General features: G+C 41.0%; 1 protein-coding gene and 1 pseudogene across 2 annotated transcripts in view; one reads left to right on the top strand and one right to left on the bottom strand.

Annotated features, from left to right (window-relative positions):
• Positions 1–203: 203 nt before the first annotated feature.
• On the top strand, positions 204–406 carry LOC120538411 (annotated as a pseudogene).
• A 10,899-nt stretch (positions 407–11,305) lies between these two features.
• LOC120537112 (FERM domain-containing protein 7-like) overlaps positions 11,306–24,468 on the bottom strand; it is a 292,132-nt gene continuing 278,969 nt past the window's right edge. For both annotated transcript variants that reach the window (XM_039765773.1, XM_039765774.1), the window contains one exon: positions 11,306–12,522. In XM_039765773.1, coding sequence (XP_039621707.1) covers positions 12,514–12,522 — 9 coding nt within the window. In that variant the 3' untranslated portion in view covers positions 11,306–12,513. The remainder of the gene's footprint in view (positions 12,523–24,468) is intronic.

Raw genomic sequence — 24,468 nt, 5'->3', positions numbered from 1 at the left:
GGATTGCTCCGAGATCAAGACAGGCAATGAAATGGTTGTTGACTGTGGAAGCTGGAGTGATTGACACAGATTATTGAGGAAACGTGGGAGTGTTGCTGTTTAATTTCAGTAAAGAGGGCTATGTAATAAAGAAAGGGGGCGAGGTGGCTCAGTTGATCTGTGAAAAGGTTTTGGTTCCATCTGTAGTACTTTGTGATACTTTGAACAACTCTGTTAGGGGGGAGGGTGGTTTTAGATCAACAGGAGTATAAATCTGTTCTTATCAGTTTAATAGCTGATAGGTCCTCTATGTGGAGACGAAGTATTAAATCGATTTTTAGAACAGAGAGATGGAAAACGCAGTTTGCTTCATCCACTCCACACGCTGACCTGGTATTGCAGTATCTCCAGGAATGGGGAGGAACCTTTACTGCTGTGTTAAATTGAAGTGGAGTAACATTCAAAGTTCCTTGTTTTCACTCAATACCCTGTTAAAACCTGTTGTGCAAACAATGCTATATTATTTAAATTGAATCAAATTTAGATAGATAGATAGATAGATAGATACTTTATTAATTTAATATTATCAAATTAAATTCAGTTAATTATAGCATTCTTTTTACATTCATTTGTTTAACAGGGCATTTAGTCAAAACAAGGGACTTTGACTATTACTCCACTTCAATGTACCACAATGCGTTTTACACGTGGAAACACAAATTTGTGAGATGTTGAAGTGTAAGTTGAGTAACATGTGAAAAGTAGTTTCCGAAGAGAACTTTACTGTGTAAATCTGTTTCTAACTGTTGAAGTAGCTGTAACACTACTTGTCAATTGCAGTGCCAATTAGCTCTTGTTACGTGCTGTGTTACATTCAGTTATAACTTAATTCCCTGTTAATAAACTGATATGAAAACAATGCTACATATAATAAATCATAGTTGCCTACGGAGAATAAACTGTTTTTTCTGAGTGATACACAAGCTACAGCTCAACATCTCAAATTCACTTTTTTTGTCTTTGAAACGCATTGAGAAAGTAATGCAAAGGCATATGAATTGTAATTGACACAAAGAATATTGCTTTGTAAAACAGTTTCTAACTGATGAACTAGCGACAGCACTACTTTATAATTTCACATTTTTCTGCAGAAAGAATATTATTGCGTAAAACAGTTTCTAACTGAAGAACTAACAGTTGCACAACTTTGCAATTTCAGGTTTTTCTCCATCCATCCATCCCTTTCTGCTTATCCGGGGTCGGGTCCCAGGGGCAGCAGCTTGTGAAGAGATGCCCAGACTTCCCTCTCCCCGGCCACTTCTTCTATCTCTTCCGGGAGAATCCCAAGGCGTTCCAAGGCCACCGGGAGACATAGTCCCTCCAGCATGTCCTGGGTCTTCCCTAGGGCCTCCTCCGAGTTGGAGGTGCCCGGAACACCTCACCAGGGAGGCATCCAGGAGGCATCCTGATCAGATGCCTGAGCCACCTCATCTGACTCCTCTCAATGCGGAGGAACAGCGGCTCTACTCTGAGCCCCTCCCGGATGACTGAGCTTCTCACCCTATCTTTAAGGGAAAGCCCAGACACCCTGCGGAGGAAACTCATTTCAGCCGCTTGTATTCGCGATCTCGTTCTTTCAGTCATTACCCATAGCTCATGACCATAGGTGAGGGTAGGAATGTAGATCAACTGGTAATTTGAGAGCTCTGCCTTACGGCTCAGCTCCTTTTTCACTACGACAGGCCGATGCAGAGCCCGCATCACTGTGGACGCTGCACCAATCCACCTGTCGATCTCACACTCCAATCTTCCCTCACTCATTAACAAGACCCCGAGATACTTGAACTCCTCCACTTGAGGCAGGATCTCGCCTCCAACCCTTAGAGGGTACTCCAACCTTTTCCGGCTGAGGACCATGGTCTCGGATTTGGAGGTGCTGATTCCCATCCCAGCCGCCTTACACTAAGCTGCGAACCAATTCAGAGAGAGCTGAAGATCATGGCCTGATGAAGCAAACAGGACAACATCATCTGCAAAAAGCAGTGACCCAATCCTGAGTCCACCAAACTGGACCCCCTCAACATCCTGGCTGCACCTGGAATTTCTGTCCATAAAAGTTATGAACAGAATCAGTGACAAAGGGCAGCCCTGGCGGAGTCCAACTCTCACTGGAAACGGGTTCGACTTACTGCCGGCATTGCGGACCAAGCTCTGACACTGGTTGTACTGGGACCGAACAGCCCTTATCAGGAGGTCCAGTACCCCATACTCCTGGAGCATCCCCCACAGGATTCCCTGAGGGATACGGTTGATCGCCTTTTCCAAGTCCACAAAACACATGTAGACTGGTTGGGCAAACTCCCATGCACCCTCCAGGATTCTGCTAAGGGTGTAGAGCTAGTCCACTGTTCCGCGACCAGGACGAAAACCACACTGTTTCTCCTGAATCTGAGGTTGGACTATCCGATGGACCCTCCTCTCCAGAGCCCCCGAATAGACTTTTCCAGGGAGGATGAAGAGTGTGATCCCTCAGCAGACCTTCTATGATGAATAAAAAATTTGGACGGCGTCTTCCCTCGCCTGGACACGGGTCACGAGGCCCCCCTCTGGAGCCAGGCTTGGAGGTGGGGCTCGATGGCGAGTGCCTGGTGGCCGGGCCTGCACCCATGGGGCTCGGCCAGGCACAGCCCGAAGACGCAACGTGGGTCCCCCTTCCCATGGGCTCACCACTTATGGGAGGGGCCAAGGAGTTTGGGTGCAGTGTGAGTTGGGTGGTGACTGAAGGTAGGGACCTTGGCGGTCCGATCCTCAGCTACAAAAGCTAGCTCTTGGGACATAGAATGTCACCTCTCTGAAGCCTGAGCTAATGCGCAAGGTTGATAGGTTCTGGCTAGATGTAGTCGGGCTCACCTCGACGCACAGCTAGGACTCTGGAAACAATCTCCTTGAGAGGGGCTGGACTCTCTACCACTCTGGAGTTGCCCCCGGTGAGAGGCACCGAGGGAGTGTGGGCATACTTATTGCACCCCGACTTGAAGCCTGTACATTGGGGTTTACCCCGGTGGACGAGAGGGTAGCCTCCCACCACCTTCGGGTGGGGGGATGGGTCCTAACTGTTGTGTGTGTGTATGCGCTGAACAGCAGTTTGGCGTACCCACCCTTTTTAGAGTCCCTGGAGGGGGTGCTAGAGGGAATACCTTCTGGGGACTCCCTCGTACTGCTGGGAGACTTCAATGCTCACGTGGGCAATGACAGTGAGACCTGGAGGCCGTGATTGGGAGGAATGGCTCCCCCGATCTGAACCTGAGTGGTGTTTTGTTATTGGACTTCTGTGCCCATCACGGATTGTCCATAATGAACACCATGTTCAAGCATAGGGGTGTTCATATGTGCACTTGGCACCAGGACACCCTAGGCTTCAGTTCAATGATCGACTTTGTGGTCGTTTCGTCAGACACTTGGGTGAAGGGAGGGGCGGAGCTCTCAACTGATCACCACCTGGGGCCTCATGTATAAACGATGCGTATGCACAGAAATGTTGCGTAAGAACGTTTCCACGTTCAAATCGCGATGTATAAAACCTAAACTTGCCGTAAAGCCACGCACATTTCCACGGTACCTCATACCCTGTCATACGCAAGTTCTCTGCTTGGTTGTGCAGACTGGCGGCACCCAGCGTCAAAGCAATGCTACTGTTCCTGTGTGGTTACTCTTTTATTTTACTGGCACGGCTTTATAAGTACATTGAAACTGATCCACATTCCTGACACGGCTGCATATTGTTTATTAGTGTAATGCATCTGATTGTAATTAACCTGTAACAATATAATGGTCCAGGGAATAGCCATAGTATTCCAAATACTATAGCTGCTTTAGTGTTGTTACTGTCATTGCACCTTCTTTTCTTCTTTCAGCTGCTCCCATTAAGGGTTGCCACAGCGGATCATCTTTTTCCATATTACTCTCACTGCACCACTCAGAGTATTTTTATCACTGTATCTGAGTGGGGAATCACAGAAGCAGCTGATCACAATGAGAATTATCGGTATTCAGCATCAAGCACATGCTGCCTCAGCCACGGCAAAATGTTTCAAAGTCTTTCCTGTACAGACCTCGCGGTTCAGAAACAATTTCATCCCAAGAACTATAAATGCACTGTATCAGCCCATCAAGTGCTCCTTGTAGAACTGTTTGTACTTATAAGTACAATTACCCCACTGTACTACAGTTATAATATTGCAGAACCTGCGCCACTTTATAAAGCGCCTATTTACATATGATGACGATATCATTTTTAAGATGAAATGCAGCAAAATATGTTGATTATATTATACAGATAAAACTTCAACTTCATTTAAATAATCTGTATTGTTAATAATTAAACATGTGAGGACACGGTGCCGCAGCGTTAGCAAGTTCACGTATTGTTCCTGCCTCGCGTTGTATATTTGCTGAGGCTGGTGTGACACTGGAAGGATAGACATATAGAATAATTAAACACGAACTATGAAGATATTTCAATGTTCCTTAAAAGTTTTGAAGAATCGTCATTGTAAGCTTACAGATGGCTTAATATCTATTACAGAGCTGATTCTGAGGCGATTGGGTATTTGGAGAAAGTAAGGACAGGAATTGGAGGTTAGACAGTACTGCTGCAATAAATTATTTCATCAAAGGTCGCACATGGCACAGCAGCATCTTGTTTAAGACATGAGCAATCACTGCGCCACTGTGTTCCCATGTTTAATAACATGCTTTCATTCCAATCATCATGAAAATGATATCATGTATACATCTCAGTTTTTTAATTATTCAGAGAGCTGTTATATCACGAATGTAATGGATTCTGTGTCCTGTCAGAGAAAGAGAAAGAACGGAAGCACATAGTGATTCACATACATAGAACTCATAGAAGATCAAATACAAAACAAAGCATTTAATTTGCTACTTTAGTTACAATGGGATTTGAGAAACTAGTAAATTAAACGATTTTAAGATGAAGTTTATGATGTTCTACTTTAATGACAAAATAAACTATGTGATTAAAGTGGAAATTTAGATATTAAAGTTGACATTTCATGCTTTTTCCCACTGTGTGCCTATTTTTTTTTTTGTCTGTACCCTAATGAGCTTTCATATGACACTCAGATGGTGGGCTACAACTCGCCTTTTCACGGCGACTTTGATATGTGACTTTTTTTTTATTTCCGGCACTGTGCGACTTTGTTAACTTGAGCTTTCAAGTTTCTCCAACACACTATGTTACTCGATCAACTTCCTTTTGTTGATTATACCACTGCTTAAATCAACAAATAGTATGTTTTTCCTTTGCCTCCACTTGGTATTTGCTGAAATTCTTATATTTCCCCCGTGCTTTTCCCATTTTCTTTTCACAGAACGCTGAGCTTAAGGGCTATTTATATTGATTTGCATATTGAAAGAGGCATAATTCTGGGATCACTTTCATTGGTCAATGCAAACAAGGACACCTATACCCTTTTATTCTTGGGTCTTTCCTCTTTTTTCCATTTTACCTACATCTACTGGGTTTTAGCCACCTTTTTGCTTTATCCCTATAGGGGTGTCCTCAAACTGCTGAAGTACCACACAATGGGAGAAAATTTTTCTGAGTGCCTCTGCCAGGCCAGCCATAGTTTGGTGTCTTCTTGGTTAAAATTGTGGTCAAATTCCTGCTAGTTGCATATCTAATAAACTTCTTCATCAGTCTTCTTAAATGGATGTTTGGGTGCAGTGGCCAAGGTGGGTGGGAATCACTTTTCCAGCCTGAGGCATGACCTCAGTATTCAAGAGGTTCTGCCCAGAATTCAGAAGGGACTGAATGTCTAAGTTAGCCAATAAGAGATCACTTTCATTGGCCAATGCAAATGATATGTTGCCTTTAAGGAATGTTTAACGCCCATATCCTTTAATTCTCATGTGTTTCTTTTATTGTCCTCATATCAACCACATCTGCTGGGTGCAACTAATCTGGCAAAGTACCAAGTGCCAGAAGCAAATTTCTCTGAATATCCCCACCAGGCCGGCCGTAGGTAAGCAGAATTACATCTTGGCAGCAAATTCTGATAAATAGTGAATCACCTGTTTATTTTATACATACCTGGTAGGGGACATACCATGATCACCAATGTGGTTCTCCCATGTCAGGTGTAGGGAGCGCCCCACGGCCTTGGATTTAGGGCAGTATAGGTTGGCATGTCCATCATCCAGTTTTGTTGTTTTCCTTGGTGCACGGCGATTTAAGCTTAGGGGAGCAAGATGGTGGTAGCATTACAACTTAGCAGTTCAACATTTAGACCAGTTGATGAAGCTATCAATTTGGAATTGGAAAGAGAAGAAAGTCAACAACTAGGAGTTTTTGGGAGACCTGTTTCATGGATACCTGTTGATGGAAGAGGGAGGGAAAAAAATTCTGATCTTACCTTTGAGTGACAGAATTAAAAAGAAAGTAAATGTTATTCTGTATGCAGAGAAAGTTAAAATGGAAGATATTTCTATTTGGTTTTTACATTTCTGTAACATAAAAACTAGCATGCAAATGACAGATAATGATGGGATAAAGAACAGATTATAAAAATTTGATGTAGTGTTGAGTAAAGATGACATGGAAAAGGTGATACATTTGCCCCCAGTCATATAAATTGGTACAGTAAGAGGACATGTTTTACCCAGGCCAAACACAAGTATGTAGAAGGTTTGGCAATGAGGGGCACAAAGCTATAGAATGTGAGACAATAAAATGTAGAAATTGTAAAGAGGGGGGCCATAGTACAAGGAGTGTAGGAAGCCAATACAATGCAATCTATGTGGACAGGAGGGGCATGTCTTCAGAGACTGTCAGGTCTCCTATGCCAACATTGTCAAGATGAGAGAGAAGGTGATAGCACTCTTAGATGAGGAGTCTAAGGAAGAACAGAAAAACCAAGAAATAGAAAGGAAAGAATCCAAGGAGGTGAAATGGGGAAACGTGGTGAAACAGAGCACTTAAATACTACAGTAAGGGGTGAAAGAGGGTATGAAGAAGAAGAAGAAGAGAGAAAGAGTGGTGGAGAAAATGACTTTCTAACATTTAAGGAGGAGAAGACAGGTAATCAGAATGTAGAAAGGAGACTAGAGCAGTGCTCACAAAATATTCTATTCCATACTGAAGAAATAATGGAAATCCTAATCAGAACGGCTAAAGTATCTCCTCATTAGGTAATGCCGTAATGTCGGAAAGTACAGGAAGAAATAAAGGCAAATACGGGGATAATGCAAGGCAACCCAGGCTTACAGAGGAAATGTGGGCCAGATCTATTGTCACCAGCTATAACTGGTAAAACAGACGAAGGGGAAGGAAAAGCACAGGAATGGGGACAAATCCCTCTTATTTAGAATGTCAGCCTCAGGGATGAAAGGATTAGAAGAATGGAGAATGGAGAGGAAAGCCACCAAGAAGCCAAAGAGAAATATAATCAAATAAGGGGGAAAAATAGGAGGACAGGTAAACCACACTATCGCAAAGCAAAAATTAAAATTAAAATAAGTCACTTTAAATGTGAAAAGTATTTAAAGGAAACAGAGGAGGAAATTATATTCTCCTTTCTGAGAAGTTTACCAGTAAACTTAATTTTTATGTAAGAATGTGGTTTACCTTTCAAAAAAATCCTATTAAGGATACAACGAGGACTGGAAAGATGGCGGGGCCATCTTTTCAGGGACAAACAAAAGTAAAAATGCAGGGTTAGGGAAATATAAATAAAATGATATGATGAAATAGTGAAGGGGGGAACTGATGAAAATCAAACTGGCAAAAGGAAATAAACTTGATCAATATATACACTCTAACAACACCTGTCCAGAGGATGGAAGTGTTAAAGCTGCTAGAAATGACAATGGCTGTGGAAAATAATGTAATTGTTGTGGGGGGCTTTGATTGCTTGAGTGAACTAAAGCAGAGAGGCCAACAATTGGATAGAACGTCAAAAAAACTAAAAGAAATTATGAAGGACTTTCAATGACAAAAGTTTTCCAGAAATTAAAAGGAGAGGAAAAATGATTTACCTGGAGAGGGGCAAGGGGAAAAGTCTTCCAGGATAGATTATGTCATTATAGACAAAAATTATAAACCAAAGACATGCAATTTAAGGCCAGTACTTTTCTCAAACCATATTATGTTAGAGGTGGAAGTGAAAAAAGGAAATGAAGATGAGACAAAAGATTTTCTTTGGGAGTTAAATGTAACTATGTTAGAGGACAAAGTGATTAAAGAAGAATATATACAATACTATAAGGGGTGGGAAACCTTGAAAAATGGGTTCGGAAGCCAGAAAGAGTGGTGGTAATTTTTCCAAAAGAAAAGCAAAGAAACGGGTAGGAAGGTGAAAGAAGTAAAAACACTGCAGGATGAACTGGAAAAATTGTACATGATTGAAGATCAGGATGAAAAATAGAAACAAAAATAAGAACAATTAAGGATAGATAAAGCTCCAGAGTAGAGGTAAAGAGTTAGAACGAGAGAAACGCTCTAGATATTTTTTCAAGAAAGTAAAGGAGAGGAGGAAAAAAGCTAATATAGAAGTGACAGATAAAGAAAGAAATGTTAAATAAAGGAAACAAAGAAAGAATGGAAATAGTAACAACACATTACAAAGAAATGTATCAGAAGAAAGGAATAAGCAATGGGTGCATCAACGAACTACAGCTAGAGGGAATAATAGATCAGTTCTTCACAGATAATCAAAAGGAAAAGCTAAGTCGAGAGACAGAAATACAGGTGGTGGAGAAAGTCGTTAAAATATGCAGCAGGGGCAAAATGCCAGGAATCGATGGATTATCAACAGACTTCTAAGTGACCTTTTGGGACATATTAAAAGGTTACAGTATATGCTTATTCTCTTTTTAGAAATCCTGAGGGATGGAGAAATGACAGAGTCAATGAAGACGGGTATAATAACTTTTATTCCCAATCTGGAGGAGACAGACAATATTAAAAATTGCAGACCGGTAATGCTACTTTGCCAGGGTTACAAAGTTTTAACAAGAGTTTTGGCAAATAGATTGAAAGAAAAGATTGCACATGTGATTAAAGAAGAGCAAGCATGTGTAGTGCCAAGTAGGAGTGCTATAGATAATGTGTGTGTGCTGAGGAATTGTGTACATCTAATGAAAGAAAGAAATATGGACGTTGGGATAATTAATTTAGATTTAGAAAGGAATGAATTTATAATGCATAATAAGAATGTAACAATTCAAAGATTATTGCAGAAATGTGAGAAAGAAGTAACAGAGGAATGGAGAATCAAAGAAGACAATTTGAACAAGGGACAACAGAGAAAAGGTAAAGACCTTTAAGATTATTTGGGGGGAGGGGAGGGGATTGTAACATATGGTGTAAAAGAGATGGATTACATTGTTTTAGCATATGGGCCAGACTTTGTGTGTGTGCTCAGAATTGAAACACTGGAAAGAAAATGTAAAGTGAAAGTGTAGAAGTAAAACAGTGTTTTTTCAAAGTAATGGATTTTAGACAAAAAAAAAACAAATTTATTTTAATGTTTGGTCTTATTTAGAAAGTATATTTAGTAATCCATAATTATAAATACAGGCCAAGCTGCAAAGTTAATCTGTTCCTGAAAACCATTTCATAGTTTTAATTTTCTTCGATGTGAAGACTGGTCTGCTATAATGAAAAAGATGAAATATAAATCAGAATCATCTGAATCAATACACTAAATCTCATTGAGTTTCATTCTCAAAATAATAGTGTTTTAATCTTTCTTTGGCTTTTCCAACAATCAGTTGTGGGAATTATTGCCAATAATGCTGCACATTTGAATTTTGTCTCAACCCTCAGGCTTTGTAATTGTGAAAAGTTATCTTTCTAACACAGGAAAGGGAATTGCATAACTTTCTTTATATACTATGTCTTTTGTAAAGCAAAACATTTTTGCTTTCTTGAACACATTGACATATGACACATGACCACCACCTTATTGTACCAATGTCCTACAAAAGTAACAGTTTCTTTATTATAATACAATTATCTTAAAAATTCAAGTCACATGAAAACTATGCAATGGTTCTTCCACCATTACAAACAATATTTATTAATTATTATAATTACTTATCTTACATACTTTATTAAACACTGTAAGCACTACAGTATACACTCAACTAAAGGATTATTAGGAACACCATACTAATATGGTGTTTGACCCCCTTTCTCCTTCAGAACTGCCTTAATTCTACGTGGCATTGATTCAACAAGGTGCTGAAAGCATTCTTTAGAAATGTTGGCCCATATTGATAGGATAGCATCTTGCAGTTGATGGAGATTTGTGGGATGCACATCCAGGTCATGAAGCTCCCGTTCCACCACATCCCAAAGATGCTCTATTGGGTTGAGATCTGGTGACTGTGGGGGCCATTTTAGTACAGTGAACTCATTGTCATGTTGAAGAAACCAATTTGAAATGATTCGAGTTTTGTGACATGGTGCATTATCCTGCTGGAAGTAGCCATCAGAGGATGGGTACATGGTGGTCATGAAGGGATGGACATGGTCAGAAACAATGCTCAGGTAGCCCGTGGCATTTAAACGATGCCCAACTGGCACTAAGGGGTCTAAAGTGTGCCAAGAAAACATCCCCCACACCATTACACCACCACCACCAGCCTGCACAGTGGTAACAAGGCATGATGGATCCATGTTCTCATTCTGTTTACCCCAAATTCTGACTCTACTATTTGAATGTCTCAACAGAAATCGAGACTCATCAGACCAGGCAACATTTTTCCAGTCTTCAACTGTCCAATTTTGGCGAGCTCATGCAAATTTTAGCCTCTTTTTCCTATTTGTAGTGGAGATGAGTGGTACCGGTGGGGTCTTCTGCTGTTGTAGCCCATCCGCCTCAAGGTTGTGCGTGTTGTGGCTTCACAAATGCTTTGCTGCATACCTCGGTTGTAACGAGTGGTTATTTCAGTCAAAGTTGCTCTTCTATCAGCTTGAATCAGTCGGCCCTTTCTCCTCTGACCTCTAGCATCAACAAGGCATTTTCGCCCACAGGACTGCCGCATACTGGATGTTTTTCCCTTTTCACACCATTCTTTGTAAACCCTAGAAATGGTTATGCGTGAAAATCTCAGTAACTGAGCAGATTGTGAAATACTCAGACCGGCCCGTCTGGCACCAACAACCATGCCACGCTCAAAATTGCTTAAATCACCTTTCTTTCCCATTCTGACATTCAGTTTGGAGTTCAGGAGATTGTCTTGACCAGGACCACACCCCTAAATGCATTGAAGCAACTGCCATGTGATTGGCTGATTAGATAATTGCATTAATGAGAAATTGAACAGGTGTTCCTAATAATCCTTTAGGTGAGTGTATATTGTAATAATTTCTTGACAAGCAGTATTTTGTAAGATTTGCAGTTTTAGAAACAATTGTACATATTACAAGTAAAGCAAATATGCAGCAACAAGCATAATATAGGTAATATGCAGGAAAATCACAAAATAATAATATATATATATATATATAAAATATTTAGAACTGGTAGGTGGTGGGATGTGGGCTCATTCCTTCATAGTTGTTTATACTGAAATATTTTTCCTCTGTTTCATTCAACTGCAGACTTCCTGAAGAAATTCGCATTCTGGCAAGAGGAGCATCTTGAAAATTTTTTCTTATTAAAGGATTGCAATTTGGATAAAATAGATCAAATTGGGTATCACTGATATCTTTTCTACAACAAACACATGTTTCTACCATACAGAAATGGCTTTTAGAATCTGCAGCTGCATGCAAAGGAAAGCCATGGCTCGCTCGACTTGGGCTCATAATCATATGATTATATTGTCCATGATATATTAATTCTGTACTTTGAGACATATGAACAAATTTCATATCCGTCTGGCTCCATGATCTTTTAGGAACTGACATTTGGCAATTTAAATTTTCAGTCATTTGTTGGAGATCTTCTTTTCCAATATTTATTCTACTCCCACAACTTGTAACTTTGACTTGGTGAAGTTCATTTTTACTATATTTATGACTGTCCTTATTAGGTGCAGACATAGATACTTGATTAAAGAGGCTTGAGGATCTGATGATGTCTTCTGCTGCAGAAACATGTCTGTGCAACTGAGCTGGTTGGTTCAAGAAGGTAGAAGCACTTTTATTTAGACCTTCTTTTTGATAACAGGGAGCTCTGTAATTTGTGATGTTCCTATGACTTGGTAGCTGCAGGTTTGTTACTCGTCTACTCCGATTTACCTCTGTAATACTGTTGCACTGGGTATAACACAAATGTGTTTGCTGATTCTGTAAGATATTGGTGTTGTCATTGGCCTCAAAACAAGAAAAGGAGCTGCTTCTTGGCTTGTTGAAAGAATCAAGTCCTGCCTGGGGTTTAGAACGCTCCAGTTCTGTAGCAAAAACAACTTCAACAGCAGATTTACTCCATTTTCCTCCAACGGCAAATAGAGGATCCTGTTCATTGTAACTTTTATTTCTGTCAGAAGAGTGAGACTTTAAAAGGTCTGTAAAAAATAATAAAATCATTGTTAGTATTCCAAAACTGCCAGTCAAGGTAAGTTGGATTTTTGTCTTCATAATATTAAATAATTGACTTATTATTAAAATGTACTAAAAAAATGGAAGGAGCACTTATTGTAACTTATCATACAACATAGTCATTAGATAAATCTCCATTATACTTGTATACCACTGATGATCAAACAGTTTTGATAAAAAGAAGATACTTTTGTCAAATTATTATGACATTTGTCATATTTGTGAGTATGATATTAACATTACAGGAAGTGATTTAGGTGGCACATGGGGAAGGAATTATGTGAAACAACCTAGCTTTACCTTGAGTTAAGAAGTGGATTGGAATGCTAAACTCACCACTTTACTGCCCTGAATTCAATCTTTTCTGGCCTACAGCCAGCAAAAATCTACAGCTTTACCATGGCATCAATCTGTGACCAGAAAGCATGCCATGTTGGTGCTGCCCAACACACTTTTTCAACCTTGCAAACTTCTTACCTTTCCTTACAGCAATAAACCCCAAGGTTTTTACAATTTTGGGTCTTGGTTTGTTTTACACTTTAGCATTAAAACTCTTGTGCCATATGGATCATTGTGAGCTAGGAATACTGGAACATACAAACGAGGATCACACACACACACAAGGATTTTTTTTAGAATTATCCACTGAGACATACTAAAGATTGCTGACATGGCCATATTTAACCCAGAGGTAATTGGCTTGACCCCTGGGATGACCTCCTGTCATGAGAATCTCTCCTCAAACTGCCTCTGAAATGAATAGATTAGGAAAAAAGTATACCATTGCTTCTTGCTGTTATTTGAATTCAATTAATGGTTTATCAAATCAAATTTTTGCAATATGTAGTGAAATATTTACTTGATAAACTACACCACTGTGCATTGGAAAGATCATAAACAAAAAATACACAAACCTCTATAAATATTAGTATACAGCGATCCCTTGCTATATCGCGCTTTGACTTTCGTGGCTTCACTGCATCGCGGATTTTAAATGTAAGCATATCTAAATATATATCACGGATGTTTTGCTGGTTCGCGGATTTCTGCGAACAATGGGTCTTTTAATTTATGGTACATGCTTCCTCAGTTTGTTTGCCCAGTTGACGCTATTGGCGGATGGCTGAGAAGCTACCCAATCAGAGCACGTTTTACGTATTAAATAAAACTCCTTAATGATATACGATATGCTTCCCTCGCGGTGCTTCGCACACTTCAAAGCTCTAACAGCCCGTATTGATTTTTGATTGTTTGCTTTTCTCTGTCTCTCTCACTCTCTCTGACGTTCTCTGCTCCTGACAGAGGGGCTGTTTGCACAGTGGCTGTTTGCTTAGAAGATACAGACACTCTTCTAAAAATGCTGAAAGGCTGCCTTCACGTTGATCCCTTCATTGCGGCCGCTTTATCGCGGTGCTTCACATACTTAAAAGCCCAGCAGCCCTATTGATTTTTGATTGTTAACTTTTCTCACTCTCTCTGACATTCTCTGCTCCTGACGTGCACTCCTTTGAAAAGGAAGATATGTTTGCATTCTTTTAACTGTGAGAAAGAACTGTCATCTCTGTCTTGTCATGGAGCACAGTTTAAACTTTTGACTAAAGAGTGTTATTTCATGTCTTAAGGGCTCTAATTATGTTAAAAAACGTATTTAGAAGGTCTTAAACAGGTTTTTCTAAGCTCTAACTGCGAAAATATTAGATTTATAAATAAAGAATCCTACTTCATAGAAATTCATTTATCTGTCTGGAGCGGATTAACCGAGATAAACGAGGGTTTACTGTATAAATGTGTGGAGAATATTTATAAACAGTGTGGGAGAGTTTCTAAGGGCTTAAAATATATAAAAATAACCATACAAACATATGGTTTCTACTTCATGGATTTCATGCGGGGAACGCAAACCCCGCAATGGAGGAGGGATTACTGTATAGACAATGGTATTATTATATTACTATTGCCTACAGGGGGCTGGGCAGTCTTGTGACATGGAATCCCTGCAGATTTTTTTCTCCAGCTGTCTGGAGTTTTTTTTTTTGTTTGTTTTTTCTGTTCTCCCTGGCCATTGGACCTTATTTTTATTCTATGTTAATTTGTGTTCCCTTATTTTAATTCTTATCTATTTTGTCTTTTTTTCTTTCTTCATCATGTAAAGCACTTTGAGCTACATCATTTGTATGAAAATGTGCTATATAAATAAATGTTGTTGTTCTTGTACTGTTAATGTTTTACTTGACTGTTGGCCAAGCTCTCTTTCTGTCATGGGTGGAGGTTTTTTTTTTACCGTGTCCTGTTCGGCTGTGAAGCAATCAGAATTGATGTCTGAATGCTGGCGACTAGGCTTACAGTTTTTCTCTCAGGTGGAGCGTTACAGCTTCTGCTGACGTCACGCCTGATACCAAAACTTTATTAAAAATATTTTCAGATGTTTTAAGATTCGAACCGGACACGGAGACAAAAGTGAAAGAAAAAGAAGAGAGAGAAGGAAGAAATGGAGGTAAAGGGGGAAGGGGGGGTTTTCGTATAGAATAAACAATAAATGAACCAGAATCCGCTTCTAGACCTGCAGAAGAGAGAGGGGGGGACAAACCACAAGACAAAAACATTGCTGCATCAGCTACATGAAGATATATAAAAGTAAAAATGTTTGCTGACAATCATACAGTTATTATTACTAAGGCATTTAGGCCCAACCACAACCTTAGATCATGTGCTGAAGATGTCCAAGTCATACTTATGAAATCACCATGTGAGCACCTGTGTGCGCCACGCTTGTATGTGTAAGGTTTCTCTATAGGAGCATCCAATAGTGAGTGTGAAGGGCCACAGACCTGCCCCAAAAACGTGCGGAAGATGGAGGGAGTTCCAAGCCCAGAGATCCAGAGGTCACCCCAGAGCGGAGACCCCAGGGAGGCCGTCACCAGAGAAGCCCCAACCCCACTCGAGAGCGCAGAGGATCACCCGGGGTCACAACCAGCAGCCGGCAGAGTCCCGGGAGATATCAACGGCAAAACCCAGCAGCCCGGGAGATATCAACGGCCAAACCCAGCAGCCCGGGACCCAAGGGCGACCCACCCCGCCGAGGACCCAACAGAGCCCAGGGAACCAGATCCCACCAGGCAGCCACCGGGAGCGACCAGACAGATGCTTAAGGCAGGGGAGGGTAGGCAAAGATGTTGTAGTATTGCCAGATGTCCCAGGAGAGGGGAGGAGTCCAAAACCCCACCTGACATATACAGTCACACACAAACACAGTCATACACTCCCTCCCTCATGCTCTCACATACACATACAACCCAAGACTTACAAGGATGTACGCCAGACACCCATTCACACTCCCCATACACACCCTACCTAACCTGGTCCCGGTGCTGCCATACCTGAGGTACAACCATTCCTGGACGCCAGAGCTAGCCCCGTTCCGCAGGGGTAATAGTGAGCAGGCACCCCCGTCCAACGCAGAGCAAAGCAACCCACCACTCCAGACCACAGGCAGACGGCCAGCTCCCACTCCTAGCCTCCAGCCCGGGCAGCTAACTGAGAACAGAGGTGTAATAAGACCTCTAGTCTCCCTCCGCCTGCTCTAATGTAATGTTGGTGTGTGTTGATAAGGTGCATTTTGTGGTTGGGGGGGCGGGCAGTGCCGGCACCATGTGGCCTACACCAGCTGATGCCAACACACAGCCCCACTTCCCCCCCAAAACTCTCCGTGACTAGGTGCAGTTTAAAATTGGAAGTGGACACCGCATCGGAGTGAGGCTGAAATTTCCCCACCGGATGCCGTTGAGTGTGCCCACTCCCAAGGCCCTAAGTGTGCATTTGTGTGGAATGTTTTTTGTGGAAGTGTTTAATGTGCAAATAAAATTGGGGGGTAGGCTGCCACAGGACTGCGGAAATGGGATCCATACCGCACCCCTGACTTACCCACACCCCAAGGCCCTATGTGCATGTTTGTGTGATGATGTGAAGGAGCAGGAGGAGGGAAATGTCTGAGGATGGGAGGAACAACTGAGGGGCCTGAGCCTCCAGGGAGCCAGCTCCCCTACTGGCCCCAATAGGCCCATCCGCTCCCATAATCCACCCGGGGCACGGAGGCCCCAGCCCATCTAGCCATGGCCGAAGCAGCAGCATCACAGAGCCCCACGGAGTCTGAGGCCACCAACCCACACCACCCCAGCAGAATATTTACTCCCATCCCCACATTTACTCAACATTCAGATTAAGTAAGACATAAGACACCTAGGTAAAGCTGGATCCTCCCCCTCCCGGACATCCCCCTCCCCCATGGTGGAACTGCCGCATGTTCCGGCCCTCTTCCCGCAGCGTACATGCCAGGACCCAATCCCCAAGGCCCCACCCATATCCCCATCCAGGGACGGCCGCCCCATACCCTAAGCCACCAGGCCCACACCCAGACCAACCCAGGGGCATTGCAGCCACTAGGCAGCGACCGCAGCCACCGTCAAGACCCCCCTAAGGCCCACACACAACCACCAGAAGCCCACCCCCGGAGGTAACCCAAGCACCACCAGAGTCGGGCAGCAGCCCCCAGCCCAAGACCCCTAGTGAACCCACCCCAGGGATCCTCCAGATACTCCAAGCTCAGACTCTCCACCACATCAACCACAGCATCCCGCAGGACCATATCAATGACCCTCCATCATCGCTATGTGATGGAACCGATCAAAGGAGCCCAGAGAGATTGATTTGAAGTGGAGGCAGAGGCTGTCTCAAGTGTAATATGATCCAATAAAAGATTTCTATACTGGTTAATGCAAAGATTATCTTTGTTTTTCCAGTTTATGAGGATAGTTTTCTTAGCGATGCATATGGCAGTGAGAACCACGTGAACCAAATTTGTTTCAATCGGGACATCCTCTAGGTTCCCCAGCAAGCAAAATGAGGGGGAAGTTGGGATATCACATTTCAGACACTTTGACAGGTCTTCACATACTCTATACCAGAATCCTGAACAGGTGGACATGACCACAGTGCGTGGATATAACTGTCAGGAATGTTGTCTGTGCAGTGTGTGCAGGTGTCAGATGGCACAAATCCCATCCTGAACATCCGATGACCTGTATAGTGTACTCTGTGTAGAATTTTGTATTGAATTAGTTGTAAATTGGGGTTTCTGATCGTTTTAAAAGTTTTTAAACAAGTTTGGGACCAGAAAGTCTGATCAAAGCTAACTAATAGATCCTCCTCCCATTTGCCTATAGGAATTGCTATTGTATCATCTATTTTGGTCAATGTTTTATATACTTTAGACAGTAATTTGGGGTGTTTGAGATTACAGAAGTCTAATACCCTTGATGGTGTTTGTAATTCTACTTTAAGCTTAAATTTTTCTTTAACTACTGATTTAATTTGGAGATATTCTAAAAATCTATTCTTGTCTATCCCAAATTGGGAGACTATTCTGTTAAATGGAATGAAATCCAATCCTTCAAATATGTGTTCCATGTATAGAATTCCTTTACTTTTCCAGTATGGGAGGTTCATCATTTTATTGTTTTGCAATATGTCAGGATTATTCCAGATGGGTGTGTGTCTGCATGGAATTAGTGAAGACTCTGTCATTTTTAGATATTCCCACCATGCTGTCAGTGAGGTACTGATATTAATACTTTTAAAGCTTTCATGCTTTCTTATTTTTGAGCTAATAAACGGTAGGTCCGAAAGCTCTATAGTATTGCAAAGTGTCTGTTCTACATCTAACCAGGACTCATCCAGCGGGTTATGTTGTAACCATCTTGGTATATATTGGAGCCTGTTGGTTAAGAAATAATGATAGAAGTTGGGTAGATCCAGCCCTCCTCTATCTTTGGTCTTCTGTAGTGTTTTTAAGCTAATTCGTGGAGGTTTATCCTTCCAAAGGAATTTAGTGATGGAGGCTGACAACACTAAAAACAGTTTAGAATAGGCACAATAGCAACAGTTATCCTCACTGCTGACTCCCCAACTAATGGGATTGGGACTTTTTAAACATTTCTACAACACTCACCTAAAGACAATGGACTCATTCCATTCTGAAAATAGAGGGGACCCCTTATGATCACTTTAAGCCTACACATAAACCAACGTACTTATATTTCACACAACCTCTGGGTTACGTCCAAAACCTTAAACAAAAAACACAAAATTCATGAATGAGAAATTAAAACTTCTACCACCACCTCCCTGCAATTGCTCTCATCCTTTCCAATTTTATTGCTCTTGCCTATGCAAAGTCAGCTGCTTGACTGATTTTTGCAGCATAAAGGGACTAAGTACACACTTGCATGTAATATGAAAAACTGCCAACCAAATGACTGCAAGAGCAGGGGTTAGTAGGTGGGCTAATACAATTTTTAGAATTCATTTGATGGTATAATTATATATATAGTGGTTAGTGGCGAGCCTGGGGTGGTACTGCCGGACGCCAGGATGGACCGAAGGAGGGATTACACCTCCTCTGCACCTGTGCTATGGGGACCGCGGGAAAGAAGCATGGAAGCTCAACCCTATAGGGACTCGTGGTCACCGCCATGGGGTGCCCAGATGCCTGGAAAGCCCTGGCCCTCAGCACTTCCACCACACCCGGAAGTGCTGGGTAGAAGAAAACCAGGGACAGCCGGAGTGCTTCTGAATGCACAGCCGGCACTTCCGATACACAAGGGAGTGCCGGCAGGAGCTAGTGGGTGGCACCTGGAGCACATCCGGATGGATATAAAAGGAGCCGCCTTCCTCCATTCGAAGGACAGAGCTCGGGAGGAGAGGAGTGGAGGCGGACCCTAAAAGAGAAGGGCATTGTGAGAGGCCTGGACTTTTGGTTTGAAACTTGGTTGTGTGCTGTCACTTTGTAAATAGTACTTTGTAAATAAACGTGTGTTGGGTGCTTAAACGATGTCTACCTGTCTGTTTTCGTTGCAATTTCCACTATATATATATACTAGCAGAATACCCGCGCTTCGCAGCGGAGAAGTAGTGTGTTAAAGAAGTTATGAAAAAGAAAAGGAAAAATTTTTTAAATAACGTAACATGATTGTTAATGTAATTGTTTTGACATTTATATGAGTGTTGTTCTCATATCTATATATATATATATATATATATATATATATATATATATATATATATATATATATATATATATATATATATATATATACTGCTCAAAAGAATTAAAGGAACACTTTTAATCAGTATAGCATAAAAGTCAATGAAACTTATGGGATATTAATCTGGTCAGTTAAGTAGTAGAGGGGGTTGTTAATCAGTTTCAGCTGCTGTGATGTTAATGAAATTAACAACAGATGCACTAGATGGGCAACAATGAGATGACCCCCAAAACAGGAATGGTTTAACAGGTGGAGGCCACTGACATTTTTCCCTCCTCATCTTTTCTGACTGTTTCTTCACTAGTTTTGCATTTGGCTACAGTCAGTGTCACTACTGGTAGCATGAGGCGATACCTGGACCCTACAGAGGTTGCACAGGTAGTCCAACTTCTCCAGGATGGCACATCAATACGTGTCATTGCCAGAAGGTTTGCTGTGTCTCCCTGCACAGTCTCAAGGGCATGGAGGAGATTCTAGGAGACAAGCAGTTACTCTAGGAGAGCTGGAGAGGGCCATAGAAGGTCCATAACCCATCAGCAGGACCAGTATCTGCTCCTTTGGGCAAGGAGGAACAGGATGAGCACTGCCAGAGCCCTACAAAATGACCTCCAGCAGGCTACTGGTGTGAATGTCTCTGACCAAACAACCAGAAAGACTTCATGAGGGTGACCCAAGGGCCCCATGTCCTCTAATGGGCCCTGAGCTCACTGCCCAGCAGCATGCAGCTCGATTTGCATTCGCCATAGAATACCACAATTGGCAGATGCACCACTGGTGCCCTGTGCTTTTTACAGATGAGAGCAGGTTCACCCTGAGCACGTGACAGAAGTGAAAGGGTCTGGAGAAGCCATGGAGAACATTATGCTGCCTGTAACATCATTCAGCATGAGCAGTTTGGTGGTGGGTTAATGATTGTCTGGGGAGGCATATCCATGGAGGGTCACACAGACCGCTACAGGCTTGACAAAGGCACCTTGGCTGCCATTAGGTATCAGGATGAAATCCTTGGACCCATTGTCAGACCCTATGCTGGTACAGTGGCTCCTGGTGCACGACAATTCCTGGTGAGAGTATGTAGGCAGTTCCTGGAGGATGAAGGAATTGATACCATTGACTGGCCACCACACTTTCCTGACCTAAATCCAATACAACACCTCTGGGACATTATGTTTTGGTCTATCCAATGCCACCAGGTTGCACCTCAGACTGTCCAGGAGCTCAGTGATGCCCTGGTCCAGATCTGGGAGGAGATCCCCCACAACACCATCTGTCATCTCATTAGAAGCATGCACCGATGTTGTCAGGCATGTATACAAGAACACAGGGGCCATACAAAGTGCTGTGTACAATTTTGAGCCTTCTTCCTACACGGGAACTTGGAGAATTAGTGATGAGTCAGTGAGTGAGTCAGTCAGTCAGTCAGTGAGGTTTTGCCTTATAAATATATATATATATATATATATATATATATATATATATATATATATATATATATATATATATATATATACACAGTCTATTTAGGAAAGGAAATTTATATCAGAGCATGTTTTTAAGTAAATAAAACAAGATTTTTAGATATAGGTATAGTTAATAACTTGTAGTTTAATAGATTAAATGAGTTAAAACTTTGTTCAAACGACCATGTTTTTGTTGTCTTAAATATTTTAGTAGTTGCTCAAAAATTATTTGTTTAGTTGGCGCATGAATGTTTTTGTCTGACAATAAGTTTCTACAGGGCTTTCTCAAACAGAAGCAAGGGTTGTTAACACACTTCCAGCTGGCATTTTTGTTTCCTGGTGGCATTGCTTTGCTAAGGTGAGAAACTTTAGTGATAACCCAGAAAGTTTTCCTATACTGTCTGTTGTGTGTGTGTGTGTGTGTGTGATTAACAGTTTTAAAGTTATTTATAATAATACAAAATGGTTTTGATTGCATTGACATGTTAATAGACGTGAATTTGCTTGAATAGTAAACAACACATGGACAGAAGGATAATATGTAGGATTAAGATATTCCATGAGTTAAAAGGACCACAACAAATGTAATAATAATAAAAAAGTCTGCTAGGGGATTCCCCTTGGAGTTTCTCTCCATATAAGGAGTTTTAGGCAAGTGCTGGAATTTCATGTAAGTTCTCAGGGTCAGTGCGAGGATGTTTACTTATTTACTTCCGTAAGATGCACAGTTGTGTTCCTCTGTGCACCTTCTGAGAACCACTGTTCTACAGCATGTCTATTGTGAATTCACCTTTGTCTATCAAGAAAATACAATAAATTAAACTTTTTAAAAAGGATATGAATTGAAAAAGGTAAACTTATTTTCAAATGATGCACCACAGTGTGAAAAACCTGGGAAAACTGGTAGTTTTGTAAAAATAGGCACCAAAAAAGAGGTCACTTATGGGAATACCTGCAGATGTATGGTAACCTTATGCTAATGTGTTAGATTTTATTTATTCAGAAACTAAATATATCGACTGGCTTAACTAAATGTCCTACTTGCTTTCATAGTAGTAGTTAACTATATACATTTACTAGCAGAATACCCGCGCTTCGCAGCGGAGAAGTAGTGTGTTAAAGAAGGTACGAAAAAGAAAAGGAAAAATTTTAAAAATAACGTAACATGATTGTTAATGTAATTGTTTTGTCATTGATATGAGTGTTGTTCTCATATCTATCTACGTATATATATATATCTCTATCTATCTATATATATATATATATATACAGTATGTTGTTCTCATATCTATCTATATATATATATCTCTATCTATCTATATATATACAGTATATACCCGCGCTTGGCAGCGGGGAAGTAGTGTGTTAAAGAAGGAAAGAGAAAGAAAAGGAAACATTTTGAAAATAACGTAACATGATTGTCAATGTAATTGTTTTGTCACTGTTATGAGTGTCGCTGTGATATATATATATATATATATATATATATATATATATATATATAGCAAAATACCCGCGATTCGCAGCGATGTCATTTGTTAAAGAATTTATGAAAAAGAAAAGGAAACATTTTAAAAATAATGTAACATGATTGTCAAAGTAATTGTTTTGTGTATTTGGCGGCAGCGCCACGAAGTTGTTTTCGTAGCTGCATCAGAAAATGTACCACGACGCCTGACACGCCTCCTTTTTACTATTTTCTCACAGCTTGGATTGCTGCTGTCATACACACACACACACACACACACACACACACACACACACACACACACACATACATACATATATATATATATATATATACACATACATATCTTCATATCTACATATCTATATACATATCTACATATACACATATATATATATATATATACATACCTATCTACATCATATATACACACACATACATACATACACACACACAAATTATATATATGTGTGTATGTATGTATGTATGTATGTATGTGTGTGTGTGTATATATATATATACACATACATACATATATATATACACATACATATACTTGTGTGTATATTTGTATGTGTCTATATGTGTGTGTATAGCTTTGGTCACTGAGTGCAAGGGAAAAATAATAAAATATAGTCTATAAGTTATTAAACAGTAAAACATTAATGTTTTAAGAAGTACAGGTACATTGAGCACTACTGGAGTGGTTGCGGGTAAACTACATTTTAAAGACTGTGTAACACAACAGGTAAGTAACTAACAGCAGCTAAAATGTATATGGATCATCTCTCGGTAGTAGATCCCTTTTGAAAGGCGCTACACGACGGCTGTGGTATAGAAATTACATTTTCTATGTGAACGTTCAAATTTGTGCCTCTGGTAATGTGCCTTACCGCATTTAAAGAAAATTAGTTTTGTGTCCTCTGCAGTGTTAAGAGAGAAAGGCTTTGGTTTGGGATAGAAGGAAAAAAGGTGTAAAGAAAGGAAAGTTGCCTTTTTCTTTTATATAGTATAGAGATGTGTTCGCTGACGTTATGATCGCCTTTTGGGGACAGTCGCGGTGGGTCTTGTGTAGACTGGTGAGACGTCCCCGCCATTAATCGGCTGTGATGGCACTGTCAGTCCTCCACTCGTGTGCGTGTCTTCATAATCCGAGCTGAGGACCTCATAATCGTATATCGTGCAAAAGAAAGTGTGAATCGCCTTAATATTATTTTGCCGTGGTGTAGAAAAGGGGTCCCGTGTTTGCACTTGTCTGGGCTATAGCGCAGGGGGAGGATGAAAAAAATTAAAAGTGCTCACTTTGACTTAAGGCAAAAGCGCAGTCAGCGCCTCAAAGGCCGGCACAGCTATGCCGCGCGCTGGCTGCTCGACTTTTGCAGGGCAGGAGACCACAGTTTTGCAGACACGTTCATGATATCAAAAGTCTCAGCGCTCTTTGGAGGTCATTCATATATTATATGATATATATATATATCAAAATACCCGCGCCTCGCAGCGGAGAAGTAGTGTGTTAAAGAAGTAATGAAAAAGAAAAGGAAACATTTTAATAATAACGTAACATGATTGACATTGTCATGAGTGTTGCTGTCATATATATGCCTGCCTAAATAAGTCACCCTCGCTTTGCTCTTACTTTATTTACCGTTCATTTAATCATGGCTATTGGCGGAAAAATTATAAAATGGAAGGAGGATGGCTTTACCAAAACAATTATTGATGGCTTAATCGATTATTCATAAAGCTTGAATTGGTGATCTGTTTTTCTGTGTTAACCTCATATTTTTCATACTTCTTCTCAAACTAAGGTGGTGCGAGGGTAAAATGAATCGGGATGCGCTGATCAATGTAATCGGTGTACCAGGAAATCATGCATTGACAAAA

Source organism: Polypterus senegalus, chromosome 10 (genome assembly GCF_016835505.1).
Source record: "Polypterus senegalus isolate Bchr_013 chromosome 10, ASM1683550v1, whole genome shotgun sequence".
Classification (NCBI taxonomy): domain Eukaryota; kingdom Metazoa; phylum Chordata; class Cladistia; order Polypteriformes; family Polypteridae; genus Polypterus; species Polypterus senegalus.
The sequence above is the reverse complement of the archived record's forward strand: the minus strand, read 5'-3'. Positions and strand labels throughout refer to the sequence as shown.